This window comes from Lentinus tigrinus (genome assembly GCF_003813185.1).
Source record: "Lentinus tigrinus ALCF2SS1-7 unplaced genomic scaffold L226scaffold_2, whole genome shotgun sequence".
NCBI lineage: Eukaryota > Fungi > Basidiomycota > Agaricomycetes > Polyporales > Polyporaceae > Lentinus > Lentinus tigrinus.
This window is the reverse complement of record NW_027137911.1, coordinates 1,337,075-1,358,267: the sequence shown is the minus strand read 5'-3', so window position 1 is coordinate 1,358,267 and position 21,193 is coordinate 1,337,075. Positions and strand designations below refer to the sequence as shown.

The 21,193-nt window shown below is 55.5% G+C and overlaps 8 protein-coding genes across 8 annotated transcripts; 3 read left to right on the top strand and 5 right to left on the bottom strand.

Annotated features, from left to right (window-relative positions):
- Positions 1-43: 43 nt before the first annotated feature.
- Positions 44-9,811, bottom strand: L226DRAFT_608451 (uncharacterized protein). Its single transcript, XM_067685929.1, has 15 exons — positions 8,728-9,811; positions 8,354-8,676; positions 8,231-8,299; positions 5,008-8,181; positions 4,742-4,956; positions 4,442-4,688; positions 3,573-4,386; positions 3,388-3,524; positions 3,114-3,335; positions 2,996-3,060; positions 2,538-2,942; positions 964-2,484; positions 810-909; positions 322-759; positions 44-256 (listed from the first exon to the last, which is right to left on the bottom strand). Exons 1-15 carry the CDS (start codon positions 9,587-9,589, stop codon positions 206-208), a joined length of 8,643 nt encoding a protein of 2,880 aa, XP_067541733.1. The 5' UTR covers positions 9,590-9,811; the 3' UTR covers positions 44-205.
- Positions 9,812-9,999: 188 nt separating this feature from the next.
- On the bottom strand, positions 10,000-12,362 carry L226DRAFT_608450 (epsilon DNA polymerase). Its single transcript, XM_067685928.1, has 11 exons — positions 12,190-12,362; positions 12,004-12,142; positions 11,776-11,953; positions 11,575-11,725; positions 11,385-11,519; positions 11,149-11,334; positions 10,880-11,099; positions 10,523-10,830; positions 10,356-10,466; positions 10,170-10,303; positions 10,000-10,116 (listed from the first exon to the last, which is right to left on the bottom strand). Exons 1-11 carry the CDS (start codon positions 12,217-12,219, stop codon positions 10,086-10,088), a joined length of 1,623 nt encoding a protein of 540 aa, XP_067541732.1. The 5' UTR covers positions 12,220-12,362; the 3' UTR covers positions 10,000-10,085.
- A 139-nt stretch (positions 12,363-12,501) lies between these two features.
- On the top strand, positions 12,502-14,267 carry L226DRAFT_477509 (UPF0183-domain-containing protein). Its single transcript, XM_067676753.1, has 8 exons — positions 12,502-12,669; positions 12,718-13,229; positions 13,281-13,470; positions 13,528-13,616; positions 13,669-13,744; positions 13,800-13,831; positions 13,894-13,999; positions 14,050-14,267. The coding sequence occupies exons 1-8, from the start codon at positions 12,609-12,611 to the stop codon at positions 14,121-14,123; spliced, it is 1,140 nt and encodes a 379-aa protein (XP_067541731.1). The 5' UTR covers positions 12,502-12,608; the 3' UTR covers positions 14,124-14,267.
- Positions 14,128-15,439, bottom strand: L226DRAFT_477506 (pyrimidine 5-nucleotidase). The gene is made up of 6 exons (XM_067676752.1): positions 15,309-15,439; positions 15,155-15,247; positions 14,989-15,099; positions 14,785-14,927; positions 14,611-14,727; positions 14,128-14,552 (listed from the first exon to the last, which is right to left on the bottom strand). Exons 1-6 carry the CDS (start codon positions 15,328-15,330, stop codon positions 14,295-14,297), a joined length of 744 nt encoding a protein of 247 aa, XP_067541730.1. The 5' UTR covers positions 15,331-15,439; the 3' UTR covers positions 14,128-14,294.
- Positions 15,440-15,795: 356 nt separating this feature from the next.
- On the top strand, positions 15,796-16,587 carry L226DRAFT_452774 (60S ribosomal protein eL6; the record flags this gene model as incomplete). The annotated part of the gene is made up of 2 exons (XM_067675089.1): positions 15,796-16,260; positions 16,336-16,587. The coding sequence occupies 2 exons, from the start codon at positions 15,796-15,798 to the stop codon at positions 16,585-16,587; spliced, it is 717 nt and encodes a 238-aa protein (XP_067541729.1).
- A 269-nt stretch (positions 16,588-16,856) lies between these two features.
- On the top strand, positions 16,857-17,990 carry L226DRAFT_452025 (uncharacterized protein; the record flags this gene model as incomplete). Its single annotated transcript, XM_067675041.1, has 4 exons — positions 16,857-17,099; positions 17,158-17,319; positions 17,371-17,787; positions 17,856-17,990. The coding sequence occupies 4 exons, from the start codon at positions 16,857-16,859 to the stop codon at positions 17,988-17,990; spliced, it is 957 nt and encodes a 318-aa protein (XP_067541728.1).
- A 152-nt stretch (positions 17,991-18,142) lies between these two features.
- Positions 18,143-19,304, bottom strand: L226DRAFT_529597 (uncharacterized protein). Its single transcript, XM_067679649.1, has 2 exons — positions 18,896-19,304; positions 18,143-18,834 (listed from the first exon to the last, which is right to left on the bottom strand). Exons 1-2 carry the CDS (start codon positions 19,019-19,021, stop codon positions 18,430-18,432), a joined length of 531 nt encoding a protein of 176 aa, XP_067541727.1. The 5' UTR covers positions 19,022-19,304; the 3' UTR covers positions 18,143-18,429.
- A 458-nt stretch (positions 19,305-19,762) lies between these two features.
- Positions 19,763-21,032, bottom strand: L226DRAFT_542368 (oxidoreductase; the record flags this gene model as incomplete). The annotated part of the gene is made up of 7 exons (XM_067682121.1): positions 19,763-19,864; positions 19,921-20,045; positions 20,098-20,283; positions 20,340-20,463; positions 20,521-20,754; positions 20,810-20,941; positions 20,997-21,032. The coding sequence occupies 7 exons, from the start codon at positions 21,030-21,032 to the stop codon at positions 19,763-19,765; spliced, it is 939 nt and encodes a 312-aa protein (XP_067541726.1).
- Positions 21,033-21,193: the final 161 nt, after the last annotated feature.

The following is a 21,193-nucleotide window of genomic DNA, read 5'->3' as shown; positions in this document are numbered from 1 at the left end:
GGAACCCTCTCCGCCTTTCTCGGACTCTCGGACTGCACGCGTTCGCCCCGCTGAATCACATCAAATTACGTATCTTCGTAATTATGTATGTATGTATGTACACATGGTTAGAGCGAGAGAGCAATAATAAGTTACAGAGCGCATTATCCAGCAGTACTACTACGTATATCTCACATACATTCCGCCAGGTCTATCACCGTCACGACTAGGTGTCTCTCGAAGTCATGCTTTCTGTCTGTGAGGAAGAGCCCGTCGTCTGTCGGGCCCCGTCAGCAATTTGTCGTGCAAAATGGAAATTTATGGAAACGCAGCGGAACTCACGGTGGTCGTGTCCGAAGACTCCATACTCTCCTGCCTGCTATAGTTCTTCCGCCGGAACAGACTAATCGCCCGTTTGCGCATGCCTTCCCGCTTCGGCCCGATCGTCGCGTCGTTCATGGACTCCGGCTCCGAGGTCAAGAACGGCGGATCCGACACAATGCTTGGCGTCTGGTCCCTCGACTTGCGAGCCGTGTCTTGGGACTTGCGTGAGAGGTCACTAGTGCTCGACGGTGGCGGCTTCTTGAGCAGCTTCGGCGTGTTGGGACGGCTCGGCCGGTCGTGGTTCGCCAAGTCTTTCTTGGACGCGATCCACTTCGTCTTCGTGATCAGCTCGCGCGCGACAGGCAACACAGGAACAAGGGGCTGCTGGAAGGCGACCTTGACCCAGCCGCGCCAGTTACGCCCGGAGGGTATGAACTGGTCGACCAACTCCTCAAACTGCGTAACGCTGTCAGTAATGTTTCGCCCGGAACGACAAGCCCACTCACGCTCCAGGTCTGGTTGCGATACTCGAGGTCCCGCGTTCGTATCCGCGCGTCACGACAGAGAAACGAGTCCTCCTTCGCAATGCTCAGCAGAAGATGCAAACTTCAAGGCAGAGATCAGATCTTGCCTTGTTATGGGACGGATCAAGCCACTCACCTCGCCACCTTAACCCTGACGAATGTCTTCTGCGATGCCCTGGTCTTCATCTCCGCTGCATCATCCGGTTCCTGGTTCCTCCCTTTCTCTCGCCACTCATGTGTCATTGACCTCCCGGCCGCCGACAGCGACGGCTTACTCAGCGTCAGCGCATCGGTCGACTTAGTCCGCAGCGACGACGACGAGTTCGTCCGGTGGATTCGCGGCACCTGCAGCGAGCTCTGCCGCGTGTTCCGCAGGTCTGTGAACGAGCGCGATGTGCCCAGTCTACGGAGCGGCGGCGGCGGCGCGAGCCGGTCCGCGTCCGGCGACTTGCGCGGGGGCAGGTCGAACGACGCGTGCCGGGGAGAGTCTGTATACATGAACGCGGGGAGGTCCCTAGACTTGTGTGGCGGGGAGGCGTTTCCGTTGTGAGCGCTGGGCGCATTCGCGATGTGCTCGGGGATGACGAACGACTCGGTTTGCGCGGCCTCTTGCTGTCTTTTCCGTCGGGCGGGCCAGAGGTACTCCATGATCTTGCGCCCGACGCGGATGTCGATCTGGAGACGCATGGGGTGGAAGGAGAGGTCGAAGTCCTCGTAGATGGTGATACCTCCGACTGGAGGGAGCACGACCCAGTGCGCGACGAGGAATAGCTTGCGCTTGACCATGGGGTGCGTAAGGGGCTCGTTGTACTTCGACAGGATTTCCGTCCACTCGGCATCCGCTGCTCCGTCGAACGCCTGTAAGTCGCCAACGGCCAGGTTGTTCACAGTGGAGCTGTCGCGTCGACTGAGCCAATAGAAGTCGGTTTCCCGGACGGCGAGCTTGGCCAGGAGCTGGTCATGCTGATCCAGCATCCGCCACGAGACCTCTTCTGACGATGCATGGAGAAGCAACGCGGACTTCTGATCGGACTCATTGTTGGCCTTATCCTGAGCGAGCTTGATAGCATCGAAGATCAGGTTGAGCTCTTCGACCAGCAGGAGGATATGGGCGTCGATCTTCAACAGCTCCACACGTCCTGGGTTACCAAAGCCATGCAGCTTCTGCTCCGCCTCATTCTTGGTCTCGAGAGCCTGTCGGAGGCGTTGCTGCATGTTCGCCACGACGTCTGCCGCAGAGGCTAAGTTCGTGAAATCGTAGCTGAACAGCAGACTCTCCAGCTTCTCTGCGCGCGTCTTGTGCGCAGCGTCCGTGAACAATACGAGGTTCGTCACGATGTCTGAGATCGCTTGGAAGTGCCTGTCGTTCGCGGACACGGTGAAGCGCGGCACGTGTAGCCGGACGAGGTCAGTCTGGTTCTGCAGGTGCGCGTGATGGTGCTGGCTGGTCTTGGCGACAGAGGTGACTTCGTTGCGCAGACGGAGGCGGTTGAACTTGTCGTATTGGAAGGTCGCGTCGGTCTGGGGGACCAGGCGGTCAAAGTCACTGTTGTCTGCTCGCAAGTCAATGAGGACCTCGAGGGGGACGTAGTCTTTTCCAGACGTGTTCGTCGCTGATGGGGAGAATGTCTGCAGTCCAGTGAGCCATGCAAAGTTTCTGATAAAATGTCGTCAATGAGCAGAATGGGCAGTATATATCATGCATCATACCTGTTCATGACCTTGCCGCTAACGGGATCGTTAGCGTTGGCGTCGTCCATGATCGAGAACGTCTTCAGCTTTCCTTGTACCGCAGCAAGCACGCAGACGGACTCGTTGTCCTCGTTGCTCCTCAGGACGATCTGAGGCTTCAACAGCAGACAGAAGTGGCCCTTCCTCGCAGAGACGCCCTCGGCCCATCCGTACAGAGGATCAACAGCCGCAGGGAGCTTTGATACAGTTTGCGGCACAAAGTCGACTGAAGATGTCGAACCAGCACCGTCGCCGACCAGGAGTTTCTTGACCGCCGCTGCCGCGGCTTGCGCGCTGGCAGCAGGACCTTTGTGTGTCTCCTCCATTTCGCGATGAAACTCTGCCACGGCTGCCTGCGCCTGATCCCGAATAAACTTGACAGCCCTGCGAACGGAGGCTTCAATATAATGCGCTCCCAGCGACGGCAAAGCACTGACCGCTGAGCCATATGATACTCGAACCCTCTCCGTGATCGAGAGCAGTAGTAGTATTGCATCATGATCTATACGTAGTCAGGTACCGCCTTCACGTCATCGAGGACAGACATAGACCTACATCTCGGATGGCATTGTCCATGATGATGTGAGGTGAGTGGACCTGGTACACGTTGTCGAACCCGGCCCACTCTTCTGGAGTGACTAAGTCGTTGGGCATGTAGTAACTCGAGTTGCGGGACCTCGCGGTCCCCTTCGATGCCTTGTCAACTTGTTGCAGCTGCGAGATGTAGTTCTGGAGCAGCGTAATCATCCGCGGGAGATCGTTTGTCGGCCGCCGCTTCTGCTCAGAAGAACGTCAGCAATGAGCTCAACTTTGATAGTGCCTCACTCACTGCATCCCCATTGTGGTGTCCATCGTCCGACGAAGTATGAGTGTCGGTCCCTACGGTGGGCTTGGTCTCCTTCTGAGCCTTTTGACGTAGCCGTTCAACTCGTTCAGAGGCCAACTCCATCTGAATCTGTGGGATAGCTGCGGGAGGATGAGTGTATGTGGCAAGAAAGGGCTGCTATAACTTACAAGGCTCTTTCCCGATGAAACAAACGTGAGTGTCTTCTGAACCAAACTTGGTTCGCGCCAACGGCTTGTCGGGTCCGCCCAAGTCGTCATCGTCGATCCGCTTGAAGTATGTGAACCGCGGACATGAGGCTGTCGGAAGGAGATACACCTCAGTATCTGCAGGGGCCCCCAGCTCGTCCACCGCGAAATCGTCCATGTCGACCCAGTTCGACTTGAGGTCAATAGGCGTGAGCTTGTTCCTTGACCGGTAGTTGCTGACTGGAGGCGAGTACTCGAGAGGCGTGCATTGCTTGAGGGGGTCGGAGAAGACGGCAAGCATGGCGCGCAAATCAAGGCCTTTGAGATTGACTTCGATGGCATAGAACGGCTTGTGATGAATAGTCTTCGTACCGCCCTTCGTTGCCTCCGTAGTCTCGGTATCTCGCTGATGCATGTCGGCGTGGAAGTCATTGATCAGCGCTTTGACGCCGACATAGGGTGTAACTCCGTCTGCCCAAGCATCTTGGGATTCGTCGACGTAGACATGTGAGATGAACACCTGAGACACAGAGATGAGGTATTTCAGCGTAGCAAGATGCTGTCCGAACTTGGGAGATATTGGTCGCTTGCGAGGATAGAGTTTGCCCTGGCGGATTGGCAGTGAGAGTGCCCCGTTGAAGAGATGCCACCACGACCAGAAGTGGGCGAAGACCTCCGGTGAAAGATGGAAACTGCTTGGCTGGAGATGTACCGTCTTTCGTCGGAGGCCTGAGGTCAACGATATCGACATGTGGATGAAGTCTGATCGGAACCCATTGTACGAATCCTGCTCGGACTAGACCGAATAATGTCAGCAATTTGAGATGGAGTGGGTCGGCAAGGTAGCTGACCTTGATCTCTGGGATCGAGTCTTTCCACTCGAGCTTGACATCGTAATGAGGTTCGAAGTCGAATAGTCGGCACTGACGATCAAAAGGCTTTCCGGAGCACCCTTCGCACTCCGGACCGCAAGCACGTTCTAATACGAAACCGACGCCGAAGCATACTCCCGACCGGAACTTGGCGCAAATGGTCTGAGCTCGCCTTGCACCACCCTGGTTCGCCTTGATCGTGTCCTCGCCGTAGGAGCTCTCAATGCTACAATTCAATGTTTTTCAGCAACACTTCGTGGAAGGAAAGGCAGAACTTACTTAGGTATGGTCACCAGCATCGAGTCGCTGACCACCTGAATCAACTCGTTGGCCTCGTTCGGCTGTCCAATAAGCAATTGGGGGTTGCCTTTCCAGCAGAATGCGAAGCCTGCTCCATAACCACGTATGTCGTACGGATCGCGCGAGCCCTTCATATGCAGATGGACTTCATCCCGGAAGAGAACCTTTAGCCGCCAATGGAATACGAGTCTCAACTGTCATCAAAGGGTCAGTCGAAAGATTTGAAAGATATACAATGCCATCACCTTGTCCCAGAAGCCAATGGCTGGAGAACTATCGCGTGGCGCGTGCGACAACGTATCAATCACCCTCATGAGGTCTTGGGTAGCAAAACCGTAGCTCACGCCCCATGAAAAGTCCGTGATGCCGTCTGTCATGACGCGAATGGTCGGCCTGGCATAAGACTTTACGGGCATGATCGTCTTCGGTATGCGAACGGACAATTGGGATGCCCCATACATGCCACTGTCCACTTTGACGATCTCGCACGGGATCCATTCGACAGACTTATCAGTCCCCATCTCTTCTGCAATGACGACGTCACTGTCGAAATCCAAGCCTGCATGTAAACCCTTGGAGTCGGGGGGTATGTTGAGCAAAGGAAGAGGGTATTCGCGGAACGCTAGGCGAAGGGAGGCGACAGTGAAGTGAATGTGCATGGGAACAAGGAGAGAGAAGGTGGTGTCGCGGGGTAGGCCATGACCGGCCTCAAACAGGAAGTCAGGGATGGCAGTGTAAGGGAAGGAGGGTGGCGTGATAGAGAGCGACAGTTGATTAAAGGTCAAGCGAACGAGCGGCGGTACTGGTGGTATTGGGTTCAGCTCGACCATATCCCCCTCCAAATACAACGGCATGCGCAACGAGCCGACCGGCGCCTGTAGATCGGTTTCTTCTCGCTCCGTTTGACGCGAGCGAGCGTTCTGGATTGCGGCCCTCCATGCCACCCCATGCACTTGGTCGAGGCGATTGCGAGCGTCCATGACAGACACGGTATGCTTTGAGGAGAATTGAAAGTCAGACTCAGAGTTTACCATCGTCGCTGAGGAAGACGCAGGCTTCGGAGAAATGATGGTGGCCACCTTCGCCTGGAAGGCCTCTTCGCGCTCCTGGCGGACCTTCGCCGCAGCAAATCCCGTTCGCCATATGAGTCCCATTCTGGACTCTAGTATCTCGTCAGCAGCCTCAACCACAAGGCGTCCCAGATCGATGTGAATGTCAGGGATCCGCTTGGCGTCCTCCTCCGGCGGGGAAGGCGGCTCAATATATGTCCCCGCAGCGACCATACGAACGAGATGCTTGACGCTCTTGATAGTCAAGTTGATATCAAGGATGAGGTCGGCCAGGATGAAGTCGAACGGTATTCGCAGGCGACCACTGTCTCCCTTGACCTTGACGGTAAGGGGCGAGGCATCGGGGTTGAGCTCAACGCGCCAACGGGGTAATCGAACCAGCTCCTCCCACTCTTCCTTTTCCATCCCATTGCGAGTGACGGGAACGTTGACACCTGCAAGGATATGATCCCACTCCACAGCGGCCTTGTGATCGTCTGATATGTTGCATTCGAGAGACGAGATGCGCAGGAACATCTTGCTAGAAACGGGAAAGCCCCAAAGGACCTGGAGATGCTGGAGATGACAGTGGACTGCAATCCGCAGGGTGGATGGAGGTTGTGATGTTGAGGGAGCGGTGGACGCGGCGGATCTGAGTGGTCGGGAAGGTAACAGGGACTGGATGGTATGGACTGCAAGCAAAATGTTATAGATTTGCGCAAGATGCATGACTGTTTTGACGCTCGGGATGGAAACCTCGACCAAGCAGTCGTCCCTGGTATTTGGAAGCGGCGAGCCGTTTGGTCGTTCACCAGAGACGGCGACGTTCACGTCGATGTTCTCAATGTGCAGGAACTCCAGTGAGCGGTGATGGATGCTGCTATCTCCGACGCCGTATGGATCGTCAGCTGCGAAAGGAGTCGCCAATGCGTCTCTCAGAACAATATCCCACAGAGAGACCTGGACCAACACGCGAGAGCTCTCAGCAGAGGAGGAGAGGCCTGGCTCTGTGACTGCGTGGAGAACCTGTTCTGCGGGAAGAGATAACTCTGAGCGTTGATCCCCTCGCGCCACGACGGCCGACATCCTGGAACTGTGAATCGGGCGGAGGGCACTATAACTGACCGAGATGCCCATACGCCAGGCCAGACCGCGGGAGATGTTGAGCGTGTCCTCTGGTGCAAGATCCGGAGAAGTCATGAAGACCATAAACCGCCCAACCGACAAGGAACTGATGACGCCGAAAGGCAGCTGGTCCAACAGCCGGCGAGATGGCTTAGCCGGCTTTGGCTTGGAATGTCCAGTCGTGCGTGAGAGGATGCAAGAGAGAGCTTTGATGACGTCCGGTTGCCATAGCTCAACGGAGATGTCTTCAGTCGCGCATTGACACTGAGTGTAGATTGAAGGGACGTCAACGGAGACAACGCCGCCCGCTTCGTCAACAAACTCGCCGAGGCCACGACCCGCGCCACCGATTTGGATAGGGTCGACTTGAATGACGGTCTCGTTGGGATAAGATGCTGCATGAAAGCTTTGTGGATGAGCGCCGCGCATGTGAGCATCGGGGCCGAACCAGACATTTGCATACGTCCGGTTCACCGCGAGCCCATAGCGGAAGTCCATTTCCAAGCCCATGTAATCGCGTTCTACGTTGCCGTAGGAGCTATCGGGTCGGGAATTGAAGTAGGAGTCCATGGAACCAGAGATGCCACTCGTTCTGGCCTCAAGGACGAATGGCTCTTGATCGTCGGCACTGGTGGGAGAAATGAGACGCAGAGAGATGTCGCCAACGTGGACGCCGAAACCGACACGGGGTACTGGGCTGAGTAAGGGGGGGAGGGTGGATTGACCATGGACAGCCTTCTCGACGGACCCAGGGGGTCGTTTCCTACGCGCAAGCCTCTCGAGCATGTCCAAACGCTCCGTGACCTCCACGGTGTCCAAAGAAACATTGGAGACAAGGAGTTGGGCGTTCGGGTCCCCTGCGAGGAATGACGTTCCGCGCAGCCATGGCGACGGCCATTGCGATATGAGTGAATCCCAGCGGAAAGTTTTGAGGGTGATCACTCGCAGATGATCCATGAGCTCTCCGACACCGTTTCTATCGAGTGCGAATTGCTTCGCAACGAGCGTGACAAAGTAGGCCTCGGCAGGAGAGTCCGCGCTAGCCCCATTACCAGTGCCCAACCATTTCTTGTGCAAATCACTCCGTTCTGGATGACTGAGCCCAGCGTTCAGGGTGATATCCTGGAGTGTGGCGTACAGAACCGCAGGTCCGCTCTCGTGAAGCGCTTCTGGCTCGTAGCTAGCCGTGACGCGGGGGATCCTGACTTCGATACCTTTGATGTAGGAGATATACGGGAGGTGTTTCTATAACGCAATCTGAGCATTTGGCCAATGACTACTCAAGTGTACTCACCGCAGTAACACGGGTGGGACGTTTGAGGTCAAGGCTGTGTTTCGCAGCCCATCTCCAACGCATGGATGCCTTGCCAGACAGCTGAGTACAAATGACGCCTGTATTGACGCGACGACTACTTACAGAGAGAGCACCCATGAATGGTGATACTGGTGACAGCGGGGACTTCCATGTGCCAGGCGCGTGGGACGAAGCGGACGGGGGTAGAGGAGATTCGCTCAACCCCGTCGCCTCAAGGATCTCCCCTCGAGTGGTATCGCTAACATTTCGGCGCTCCTTCACCACCTTGAGCAACTTCTGTATCACATCTAGCTGCAAGTTGATCTTCCCGAAATCCAACGAAGTCTCGATACTTCGGGGTTCGACTCCTTGATGAGGGTTGAGGCGCGCACCAACCGAGAATGCGAATCCAGGCACGTCCAAGAAATAGTGCCCTCGGTGGCTGCCTACGAAGACATGAGCAAAAGCGGTGATGCCATGTAGGACTGGCACCTCACCTGCAAACAACTCGCTGTCCTTGTCAACGTAACCGGAGACATCACTGATTTGGAGGGTCACGGATGCCGCAACCTGAGTTGCGCCCCACGCACGATCCCAGGTCCGTCGGAAGCTACCTCGGACCCTCGCATTCCAGTCTGCGACACTGGCAAAGCGTTTGTGAACTGCGCGAGGCCTCGAGTCCTCAACGGAGACGACGCTGGGGAGGTACGCGAGCGTCACGGAGGAGTTCAGCTTGGCGTAACCCACGGATAACCTGACTCCAGGAATATCCGTGAAAGACACAGAGGCAGAGTCGAGCTCGAAGTCCAAGCCATTGGTGACAGCCGGGAGTGCGCGAATGACTATTCTGAGTGTAGTCACGAAGAAGGTCCTTACTGCGGGGCGACAATATGGCTCCAATGTCGTGTAGCAAAGGGATATTAGGGAGTATACAACCTTCCACAGGCGGCGCGCTACGCGCGACGGGGTGGGACGAGGACGCATGTGCGGCCTACTTGAACGTGGTCGCGCATTAGACTGTCCGTCCAGTTCTAGCGACAAGCCCTGGACTTGGATGGAAAAACGGGTCGCCGTACCGGAAGAAGGCTTGTGGTACGATATCCCTATGCGCTCCACCCTCCATGTCCCGTTGCCAGCCTTGAAGTACACCCCTCTGATCGAGCGCAAGCTGATGCTCCGTATGCGCAAACGGCTGGAGACAAGCCTGACCACGGCAGGGCCGATGTATGTCCGGAAGAGGAGGGATAGTGTGAGGATTCGGACGATCCATACGAGCAGAATCGACCAGAGTGTGAGGTCCTCTATAGGTCGCAGAAGGAGCGCATGGAGGAAGAATTCGGTAGACGAGTATGGGCGCATGAATTGATACCTCGTTCCAAGATGAAGGTCGAAGGGTGGCTGCTCCTGAGACAGGCGAAGGAGGCTAAACAGCAGTGTGGGGAGTCGTCGAGTAGGAAGGAGTGTGGACGTTACTGTGCAAGAGTAGAGTGCATATAATTGTGGGTATGAGTCCGCGGGCTGGCCTGGCGAAGATGGCCACGTCGGGGAGGTTTGTGCATGAATTTGTTGGGCTAGGCGTGGTGCGCCTAGGGTGCGCCAGGAGTTTGCGATGCGCCCGCGAGTCCTTTCCGGGCAGATCGGGTAGTGGCGGCCACGTGCAGTCATCCCGGGCCCTGGCTCCTGTCACGCATCTCATATTTGGCAACAGTCTCGACTGAAATATCAGCGTATGATGAAATACGCTGGAAGAGACATGAGGTTCGCGAGGCATGGTGACAGCGTCCACGTATAATTAGTACTCAGACACTCCTAGTCTCATCCTACAGCAACCACTACATAAGCAAATTGCTCCACATTAATCTTCCTCGAAATCGACGTCGAGAACACTGGATCGATCTATGTCAGCGAAAATGACAGTGTTACGACAGAAACCACGTACCATTCCTCGGACTCCCTTCTCGCCGGGGCATACGCGGAGAATGTATAGGAATTGCCAACGAATCGTCCAGGATTGAACACATGGCATCCCTCATATGTCATCTGGTATCGGTCGTACTTGTCGGCGAGGACCACCTGAGACATTGGTCGTCAGAATGCGGAGAAGCGGACATATTCGGCTTCATACCGCAGTCGGGAGTGGATACAGTCGGAGTGCGTGGTCGTAGTCGGACAGCGTGGGTTGTATCGATATCGTAACCGGCATCAGGTGGCTTTGGTCCAGAATAGTCTGCACCAGCTATATCCGCGACGTTATAGAGCTGGAGGAAGAGGATGAGCGATTTGTGAACTCACGTATCGCTTCAGGTCGTCGTTCTTGACGTCCGGCTTCACGCCGACGAGGTTCCTGAGCATACGAGACATCAAGTCCTCCCTGAATATGACTATCTCTTGTTCAAAGAACTTGATGCGGCACGGATTTGTTGCGAAGTGAACGTTGGGCACGCGATTTCGCATACGAGACACGAATGAAGGGAGTATGGGTCTCCGGGGAAGGACCGAGTTGACGGTCACGTCCAGTGGTCCTGGAACGATGATGAAGTGAGTCGTCCGAGTGATGACCGGATAGCTCGCTATGAGGTCTGCAAGCGCATCGAAGTTGTCTGCGAAGGTTTTGAGACATGTGTGCCATACTGCACGTTACTCACTCACCTTGATATTTACGAACCTCACGGCCGTTTCCTTGTGGAATACCGGTGCTTGTGAAGTTGCCACATAATACAATCAGCTTAGGGATGAAGCTGTTCTCCATGCAGTTGTCGAACATCTTCCGCAAACCAAGCAGTGTATCGGGTCGATCTAACCATACGTCAGAGAGGACGAAGAATCTTAGGTCCGGCAGCTCGAGTTGCACTCGACTAGCGAATTGTTTCTGCAAGGGAGTCAGCATAACGGCCAAACGGGACAAAACGACTGATTACGTCTTCGAGTAGAGTGGTTGCACCCTTGCCGAGGAAGTCGACATGGCCAAAAATTGAGCGCGCTGTCTCTCGATTCTCGCATGGAGGATGGCCGATGGCAATCACAAGAAGCGTGGCCTCCTCGGTATAATCGCCTTCTACAAGAGCAAAGCATCCTTCGGTGAACAAGCCCTCGCTTGGTTGGTCCTGTAGGACGGCGTCAAGATCGTTCAATATCGATAGCGCGAGAAGCTTACAAGCTGGGAGAAATCGAGCTCTACAGAGCCGTCCTGATCTTCGAGGCAAAGCTTTCCCTCCATCGAGTGCGTGAGCATACCAAAGAGCAAGAACCGGTCCCCTGCTCGACCCAACAGTTGCTTTGTCGACCTTAACTGGACTGAGTGTCAGAACTCGAGAGAATACTCATACAGGTCCAGGGACACTTACGGTCAAGAGATTCTCCCGGTCCTTCGATGGTAGTGTGGATGGCGAAAAGTGGTCATTTCTTAGCACACATTGCTTGATGACGTTCAGTCGGTTTCGCATGGCCGTAATTCTGGAGTTGGCCGATCCTGAGGAGGTCAGAGACCCTTGCGCTCTAACCAGGATTATCATCGCCCTGAGTGCGAGTGAGAGGTGAGGACCAACCTCTCGAAGGTGCTGCGTTCTGTCGACCAGTTCCATAGGGGCATCTCAAACGCATCAATGACAAAGAGGTGGCTTTCTGGATCGAGCTGTACTTGGCCTTGCTCGCCCTCCTCTTCGCCATTCTGGAAGGCCTCATACACCCGTTGCAAAACGTCGAGCGAAACTTTCATCTGGGCATCTGGAGCAGGAGGTCAGCAAATGCCCTAGAAGTTGAGCCTGCAGTCCTACCATCTTGTTTGTTGTATTCTTTGGCCATCCATTCAATTGAACACTCGACATCCTCGTCGGCAACCTCGTGGCGGTCAAGAAGTTCCTCTAAGAACTCGAGCGAATCCGGGCCAAGGGAGTGGCCGTACTTCCTAAACACCTAATGCCGCATGAGTTAAGATGTCTCAAGTACTGTATTGATCGTACCTTGATGATGACTTGCTTCCGGTCCCCCATAGTGCTAGACGGTTGCCTTCGAGGCTGTCCTCAGTGTCCTGGGAGTGGAACGAGATGCTACTAGTAGTAGCGGTAATACCAAAGTGTGCCGCTGAGAGCCGTTGAGGTGTCGGGGAAGTGACGGGGGTATGCGCCGGTAGGACTTCGTGGCTGTCGTGGTGAAAGCAGGAAAGACGCGTCGACGCGACGCGACTGTGACCGTGATGCATGCTCCGCGTAACGCGACGCGTCAGATTGCCCGATCAGGGTGCGCTCGCTACCCCGCCTCGCCACAACAGTCTCTCTCTGCCCAGTACTGTCAACGTCCTAAAGCCTTCGAGGATTCTGTCCTACGGGCCCTTCCGAATCCATCAACAGGCACTCGTCTAAGCTACGTGCAGAGGCTTCCCATGTTTTCGACGCTCGAGATGGATATACGACCTGGATCAGGGCTAGGGATGTTCGAGATAGGTGGGTCCTGCATCTCTACCTCTCTCAAGTATTCTGACAACGTGACAGGCACCTCACTATGGAATGTACTTGACCTGCTTAGGGGGATGCAGCACTTCTTCCCCCAGGTCGACGTGAAGTACGACCCTGACTCACCTACGACACCGATCATCCTGCACATACGACCTCACCTAGACCTGCTCTTCTCCGGATATCAGCAACGACTACACACCATTTCCGTCAACAAGCTCCGAGATCTTCATCCTCCTCTTACCATCATGTACAAGAATGCGGTGCTCTCGTCGAACGAGGAGGTCTTGCGTAGGGTCGGAGTCAGCCGGATGTTCGGGCCAACATATCCCGGAGACGACCTGAAGTATCCCGGAGTGACATTCGGCTTCGAGGAGGATGGCAGGAGTGATAGCCTGAAGAGCCCAGTCGCGCAGTCGGACGACCGACAGCAGGAGGTCAAGAGGGTGATCATCTCCCAGAAGAACGAGGAGGGTGAGCTGCGGGATGCGCTCGACGAGGTGACAGAATGTTCCGTCATGGCGGGTGAGTTGTCCAGAGCCATCGTTAAGGTGAAATGTCTCCCCACGCGAATTGCACGCCGTCATTCAGCGCCATGATAGGTTCACGAAGGCGTCGACCTATACTTCTACCCCTCTGGCTCACCATCAATACGAGTATTACTGGGCTCAAGTACTGCGCAAGACTTGACGTGCGACCTTGGACCGCCTCTCCGGGTACATTATAAGGAAGACGACAGAATGACGATCCACTCGCGCAACGGTCAGGTAGACGGCGACGTGGATGTAGATTGTGCGACTTGTCTCCGCATCGCCTGGCTGTACACTGTTACTAAAGAGCGCCGATTAGATTTCTACAACTATCAACAACACGGCATTGACTTCCTCATATCGGGCTCCAGTCACATCGTGAAGAAGATCGTTCTTCATTCAAATGTGGTAAGCCCTACCATGTCGTCGTATGCCATTGACACCCCTCATTCGTCTATAGCCCGGAACGCCTTTGTTCCAACGGTACAAGCGATGTCCATGGGAGATTCAGGGCAGACCAGAAGACGATGAAGACGGTGAGCCCTCGGTTTGTCGTAGATGCCAGATCACAGCAATTGACCGTCTTCGCAGAGTCACCACCACGGAAACGTTTCTTCGAGCGGGTTCGTCAGCCTCCTCTCTGTCGTCTGTAGAGAACGACATCCTGATTCACCACTGTGTGTAGGTCGAGGAGATTCACCATTTCATCGCTCCAGGTGAAGCACCTCCCTCGATGATCCTGAACCGGACAGACGATGAAGATGGCCTCCGATTGCCAAGTTCAACTACACGTGTGTTTCCTTGTAAACTCCTCCTATTTGCACCCTGACAATCCTTTCAGGTCTATTCGGCTACGATGGTATCATCCTGGAGGCGACGGAGTCCGCACAAGTGGTCTCTGTCATGCTGTTCTGATCAGATTGTATGCCACAATTGTATCTATGCACGCACAGTGGACTATTTGTTGTACATCAGGACGGCTACTCCCATTACGCATCTAATAATTACATTTGTATATGAATCCTTCTACGCGGGGTATACCTAGCAGTACACAGTGAGACGGAAGAATGAATACACAAGCTTTCGTCAATGCTTGAAGATCTCTGGCCATACGGTTCTCAGCTCATCAACTTTGGTAATGGCAGCTATGCCCTCCGTGTCCGGCCCCTCCTTGACGTCGCTACCGATATACTTGGGCTTCCCGCCCTCGACGTGTAACAGACCTCGTTCACAAAAGTGTACGCAGTGTCCCCATCCCAGTTTACGTGCCGCTTTGATGTTGGCGAGACTGTCATCGACGAAGTAGCACTTCTCCGGTTCGGTGACGTTTGCAACTCTCATAGCCTGTGTGACGAAGAGTCGTCAATGAGCCCAGCATGGACGTGTATAGATGTCTACCCACGTTGTGATAAAACTCAGGTTCTGGTTTGCAGTTGAACTCAGGGTCAGAGTAGTCGCAGAAGACGACGCCTTCTATCAGATCATCGACTCCAAGGATGCGGAGGACGCGATTAGCGTGCTGTGAACGGGACGCTGTCAAGAAGTTCATCCCAGGCTCTCTTTTGTTAGTACGTACTGTGTAATAGGCGTTCGTGAGAGCCCAGACCCGTACTTTGGAGCGATCTATGTCCTGCAGCAGTTTGCGCAGCACAGGATCTGGTTTAAGCAGCTCCTCTAGAGGCAACGAACCATCGCATTTGCGATCAAAGTCAAGAGGATCTAGACAGCAAAGGTCAGAAATTGAGACGTATACTCTCCAATGATTGTTGCATGTACGAACCGATCTCGTGGTGACGTACGAGTCCTCGGATAGCAAGACCATACTGCGAATAGTACCTATGATGCAGCTTAGATGCTTCTTCGTCAGGCAAGCCCATTCCGACGAAGTAAGCTGCGAGATTTGGGTCAATCAACTGCTGTATGTTGAATAGGCTGGAAATGCTCACCATGTATGCGTTCTCCCATTGCATGAGATATACCCGCGCTAGCTGAGTAGAGGGTGTTGTCTATGTCCAGCCACACGATGCAGCGTTCATCCTCTGCGTAAGTATACCAGGGTCAGTGTTTGGGGAAGATACCATCCGGCAAATAACTACTAACTTTCATCCTGTGGTACGCCCATGAGTGTTTGCTAACTAGGGGAAGCTCAGCGAATAGCGACTAGTATGTGAGCAGCGGGAGAATGCTATCCGCTGGACAGATGAACAGATTCAGTACTGAGTCAGGTTGCGTCACTTGGCTAAGGTAGCGGTCCCCGGTTAGCAGGAACATCATCAGGCGCCCATTATCATGGGCGTCTCCTTGCCAAATCGGGGAGAGTAGCCGCGCAGCGCGTTGCCTCGCAAAATCGTCCGACGGTATCAACAAGGCCGCAACACTTCAAGACCCAACCTCAACGCTGTGAGTACGCTATCTTGCTGTCGGATGGTGCAGATGGATGTCCTGGATGCGTTGGAATGCTTGGAAAGATTGCTTGGGGCGAAATTGCGGTGGATTGGGCTGGATGGACGATTGCACGGGCGGATGTACCCAGGACCACTCGGTGAACGTCTTGTCTCTTCCTCACACTCACACTCGTACTTTACAGATGGCCCGCAGCAAGGAACTCGTCCCCGGCGTCGGTCGTCTCTCCCGCTCCGCCGTCTTCGCCCGCCGCGGCCTCTATAAGGGCCTCAAAAAGTCTGACAAGCCCATTGCGGCTGAGACCCCCGTAACGAAGGAGGTTCCCGTCGGCGGCGACAAGAACGGCTCGACGCGTCTCGTCCCCACCAAGAAGGCGCCCCGCTTCTACCCTGCGGAGGATGTCCGTCAACCCAAGAAGAGCCGTAAATCCCCCAAGCCTGCGAAGCTCCGTTCCTCCATCACACCCGGCACCGTCCTCATCCTTCTCGCGGGTCGCTTCGCAGGCAAGCGGGTGGTGTTCTTGAAGCAGCTGGCGAGCGGATTGCTGCTGGTCACCGGTCCCTACAAGGTCAACGGTGTCCCCCTCAGGAGGGTGAACCAGGCATACGTGATTGCCACCTCTACCAAGGTCGACCTTGGTGACTTCAAGGTATGTCCATCAACATTGTGGATCATGGCCTTGTGGACTTTGGCTCGTGAACGCATCGCTGACCTGGAGTTTCAGGTTGACGAGAAAATCAACGACGCGTATTTCGCGAAGGACGCGAAGAAGAGCTCCCGTTCCGCAGAGGAGGAGTTCTTTGAGGAGGGCAAGCCTAAGGCGAAGGCTGCGTTCCCCGAGTCGAAGGCGGCAGACCAGAAGGCAGTCGATGCTGCCGTCGTCGCCGCGATCAAGAAGACCGAGAACCTCCAGAAGTACGTTAAGTCGAGCTTCGGCCTCTCGAAGGGCCAGTTCCCGCACCACCTCGTCTTCTAAGCGGCGGAGAAGTTCGGTTGGGAGAGGGAGAGGACGTCGGCGAGGGGAGTTCGTGTTCGCTGCAGCTATGACCATCATATGCCCTATAGCACCCGCATGACATCCTACGCACTCTGATATGCTATTCTTTGGGCGTTGTAAAACTTCACGAACTCGTGTGATATTCGCAACATGCATCCAAGCATATACGTAGGGCTCCCAGCACTCCAGCGGTCTGGACCAAGCCAACGGAAAGAAGCACGTTCACGGGCGCTTGTTATGCCCACACGATGCTTTCCACCAGGACTGCTCTGGCAACTCTCCGTGCGCCTCTGCGTGCATCCCGATGGCCACCGCGTCGCCCATTACCTCGCAGAACGTTCATCTCATCTGCAATTCAAGGTCTCTCTGATGGCTTCTTGGACTTGGCTATTGCGCTCCCTTACCCCTCTGGATGGCCCCCATACTCCAGCACCATCATCCTGGTCACCGTCGTGACGCGTCTTGCCTTCACCGTACCATTTTCTATCTGGGTACGCAGTCAAGGCGGTCTTGTCCTACTAAGTTGTCTGGCTTACCTGGCATTTGTAGGCGAAGAACCGACAATGGCGTGCCGAGCAGATTGTCATCCCTCAGCTCAAGAGCGAAATGTCTTCGATACACAAACGCGTCCAGAAGGACATGGTCAAGGACGGCTTCCGCGGGGAGAAGGAGGCAGTTGTCGCAGAGATTAGCAAGCGGGCCAAGCCAATAGTGAGCGTGTCGTTTCCACCTGCACCGTCCGTACGCTCACCCCGACCGTAGGCTGCTGCACGGCGGAAGGAGCTGCTGGCCCAGCACAACGCGTCTCCTATACCGACAATCGTCATGCCCATCGTCACACAGCTCCCGCTGTTTGTGGGAACGAGCATGATGCTCTCGCGCGCGTCCGCTGCGCCGACCGTGTTCGACTCCGAGTCGTTCTTCACCCTCACCTCGCTCGCGCACGCCGACGCCACCGCCACGCTCCCTATCCTCTTGGGTATCATCACCCTCGCAAACGTTGAGAGCTCGCGCTGGTTCGTCAGTGCCGAAGTGTTGGAGCGCGAGCAGAGAGTCTCGCAGTGGACGGCAGAACGCCGCGCAAGGGGGGAGCAGGTCCTCGAGCCGCGCAAGATCTACCAAACTTCTCTCCGGATTCTCTCGGTGGGCCGCATCCTCATCGCGGCCATGGTTCCGGGGGTGAGACGTCGCGCTAGTGTGTTTGCCGGAATGCCGTGCGGCTGACGCATTTTTGTTCGCATTTGTAGAGCATACAGTTGTATTGGGTCACGTCGGCGACATTTGGTCTGTTCCAGTCATGGGCACTAGACTATTGGGACATGCGGCGGCGCAGGGGCATTGCTGCTGCTGCAAGCTCTTCAAAAGATACGCCGTCGCCTTGATGTGGCTTGTCGACCGACCACGGGGTCCGGAAGTGGTCGGAGGTTGGGAATGGGCGGACGCGACACTACTGCATCTGGGTTGGGTGAGTGTTTCATCCCTCAACTGCGTCGCAGCATTTGCTTGTATCGCCCGAATGACTACAACGTGGTATGTGAGGAAGCCATGTGTTACGTTCCTGAAGGGACAAATTGGTTTTCTGTGATTGTGTCTTGATCTAATATGACGGGCGATGCTCTTCTACATTGCAACCAAATAACCCAAGAATACTTTGCTGACCCGAGTCTATCTGCAGATTGCCCTAAAATGCTACGCCCGATGCTTGCAAGATGTCCGAAAGCGTCCGTATGGTAGGTATACCGAGCATTGTAACGTACACTAAATATCGCATTATAATACCACGTTAGTGAAGTCCGAACCGGCTTTCCGCCCCCTCACGGCCTATGCCTTCCTGCACGCCTGCCCGTCACGTCTATCGACGAATCTCCCAATGCCGAGGTGCCACGCTATCCTTGGCACGAGCAGGCTGAAGCCCGTCAAGAACGTGATCCACAGCAGCCCACTCCAGTCCCAGATATGCCATCGGCTCTCGCCCAGGGCCCACCAGGTGATGCTGATGTGCACAACGTCCGCAATGAGGAGGGGAGTAAGGAGTGCGCAGACGATCTTCTCCTGCAGCACGGGGTGCGCGAAGAGGTATTTGCGTGCGGCCCCGAGCACGAAGAAGTTGATGAGGCCGAGCAGGCCGACGACGTGGGCGAGCTGCAGCATGGTGACTTGGGTTGCGCGAGATAGCGGGCCTGGGGGTGCGCTCCCGGACGGCCAGGGAGCCTGGGCATCGTGTGCCTGCGGAGCGCGGCGAGGTTTGTCGGTGGGACAGCGGGGACAGAGTGCGGGGGAGACGTACCTTCTTGGGGTCAAAGAGCGCACCGAGGAAGCCAGAGATGGAGAGAGCGGGCTCATAAAGCCCGAATATGACCCAGTAGAACCACGGGAGGGCGGTGGTGGGTCTGCGATCGCGAAGGCAGGACATGGTGCGGAAAGAAAGAACGAGCGTGCGGCTGGCAGGAGGAGGGGGTGTGCAGATAGATGTAGGGTAGAGGGAAGGCAAGCGGGTGAAAGAGCGGAAGGAGGACTGCAGCGAAGGAGGTGGCGGCTCAGAGCAAGAAGGCGGCGGGGTTCATAGTCTGGGCGGCCGAGCAAGAGCAGCGCGGAGCTAGATGGGCTCAGGGGCAGGAGGCCATCGAGATAGAGGACTCACGGCGGCGTGCCGGGAGTACAACGCGGGTCGGCGCGACGAAACGAAATTGCTCTCGACATACGCGTATGTTCGCTTGCCGGACCTCTCGGGCCCGAGTGCGCGCTCCGGCGGCAGTGCCAGCCGCCCTGCCCTGAACTGTCCAGTTTTTGAGCGTGATGTCGCCGCACGCGTTCCTCCATCTTACATGTCGGTCCCTTTACTACCCAGGCAACCTACACGCTCCCAGACGTCGAGTTGCTAAATGGCAGGACCAAGAGCGATCCGAGAAGGCGGAGGTTATAATGCTTGTAGTTTCGTACGCGTTCTTCGGACGCTTGGTAGATTACAAGCTTCGCACCTCCGAACATCCATCCACACGTCAATGCACCGTTTATATTCCGACGCAATCTGCGTGTGACCCGAGCAGCCAGCTCCATCGAGCAATCAATGTGCAGGGTGTATGTGATCATTGGTGCAAAGACTGCTACGGCGGTATGCTATATGCGGTATTAACAGGCTAGTATTAGTCTAAGGTTATACAGAGAGGAACCCTCGTTCACGCAGATATTCCTGGTGTTCTGCGCGATGCCCGACGACTGCTGTATCCACTGATTTTCGCCATATGGGCAGGGCAATCTACACCGTCGCGCATCAACGTCACCGGAACATAGGGAAGCTCGGACCACACTCACATAGCCAATCAAGCCATGAATCCAATCAAGAGCATAGCTGTTCCGCTCAGAGGCTCCCGCAGAAGATGCCCGGAAGACGTTCCCGATGAAATCCACAGTGATGTGGAACTTACCGTTCCTTACACCTGCCAGCGGATCAGCAACATCTCATATCGGCGGCGGTGGGCCACGACGCACCTTTCAGGATGACACCCGCGACGTGTTCAGGCGTAGCGCCCTCGTCCGTTTCCTCAAGCTTGAGCGTAATCTTCGGCTTGCCGACGTTCTCCTCTTCATATCCTTTCGTGTACATCGTGCCGGGCATAGCGAGATGGACTTCGATGCCGTACAGCATAAACTCCGACTGCAGCGTTTCCGCGAGGCCTGCACCGCTGTCAGCTTGGCTGCAAAGCAGGGACGCGAAGCGCACATGCACGCACCTCGCAGCGCGAACTTTCCAGGAGAGTACGTCGAGTAGCCAACCATGGAGAAGTAGCCGAGGATGGACGAGCAGAAGACGACCTTGCCTTTAATGCCTTGCTTCACCATGGCTTTAGTTGCCGCCTGCCGAGCAGCTATGTGAGGATGATACGTAATGGAGAAGTGCACTCAGGAACGCACCAAGGCAGTGAAGGCTTGTGCATAGTACGTCTGCTCCATGCCTTGCTTGAGGGACGCTTCGCTCTGCTCGATGAAGAATCCGGGCCGTGATGCGCCCGCGCAGAGGAAGAACGCGTCCGGACAGCGTCCGCCAAAGGGCTCACTCGCAGCCTCAATAGCGGCGACAGAGCCGCTCTCGGTGTTGACGGCGAAGGAGTAGCAACGGAAGACCTGCTCAGGGGTCTTTCGCGCTTTCTATGCAACGGACGTTCATGAGATGCACCTAACAAAGAGGACGAGCAATACCCACCTCCACCTCTTCCAGCGCCTTCTGTAACCGCTCCGGGTTGCGAGCTACGATGGAGACATGCGCGCCCGCTTTGGCCAACTCCACCGCAAGAGCACGACCAGCACCGGACGACCCGCCAGTTACGAGGCAATGCTGCGATAACCTCAGCTAATCGAGTTGCGGGTAACGGAGCACCAGAGGGACGCACCTTGCCCTTAGGATCCCATTTCTTTGAGAACAGCATTGTGTAGCTCAAGAGAAGAGTGAATAGAGCACCAAGCAACAGGGCAACCGCCGCAGTGATGAGTTTTGTCTCCATCAAGTGCGTGGCCAGTGGTCTGTTCGCACTCGTCGGTATACCGTGACAAGCCGCTAGTAGTCGGTTAATGAGATCTCTGAAACCAA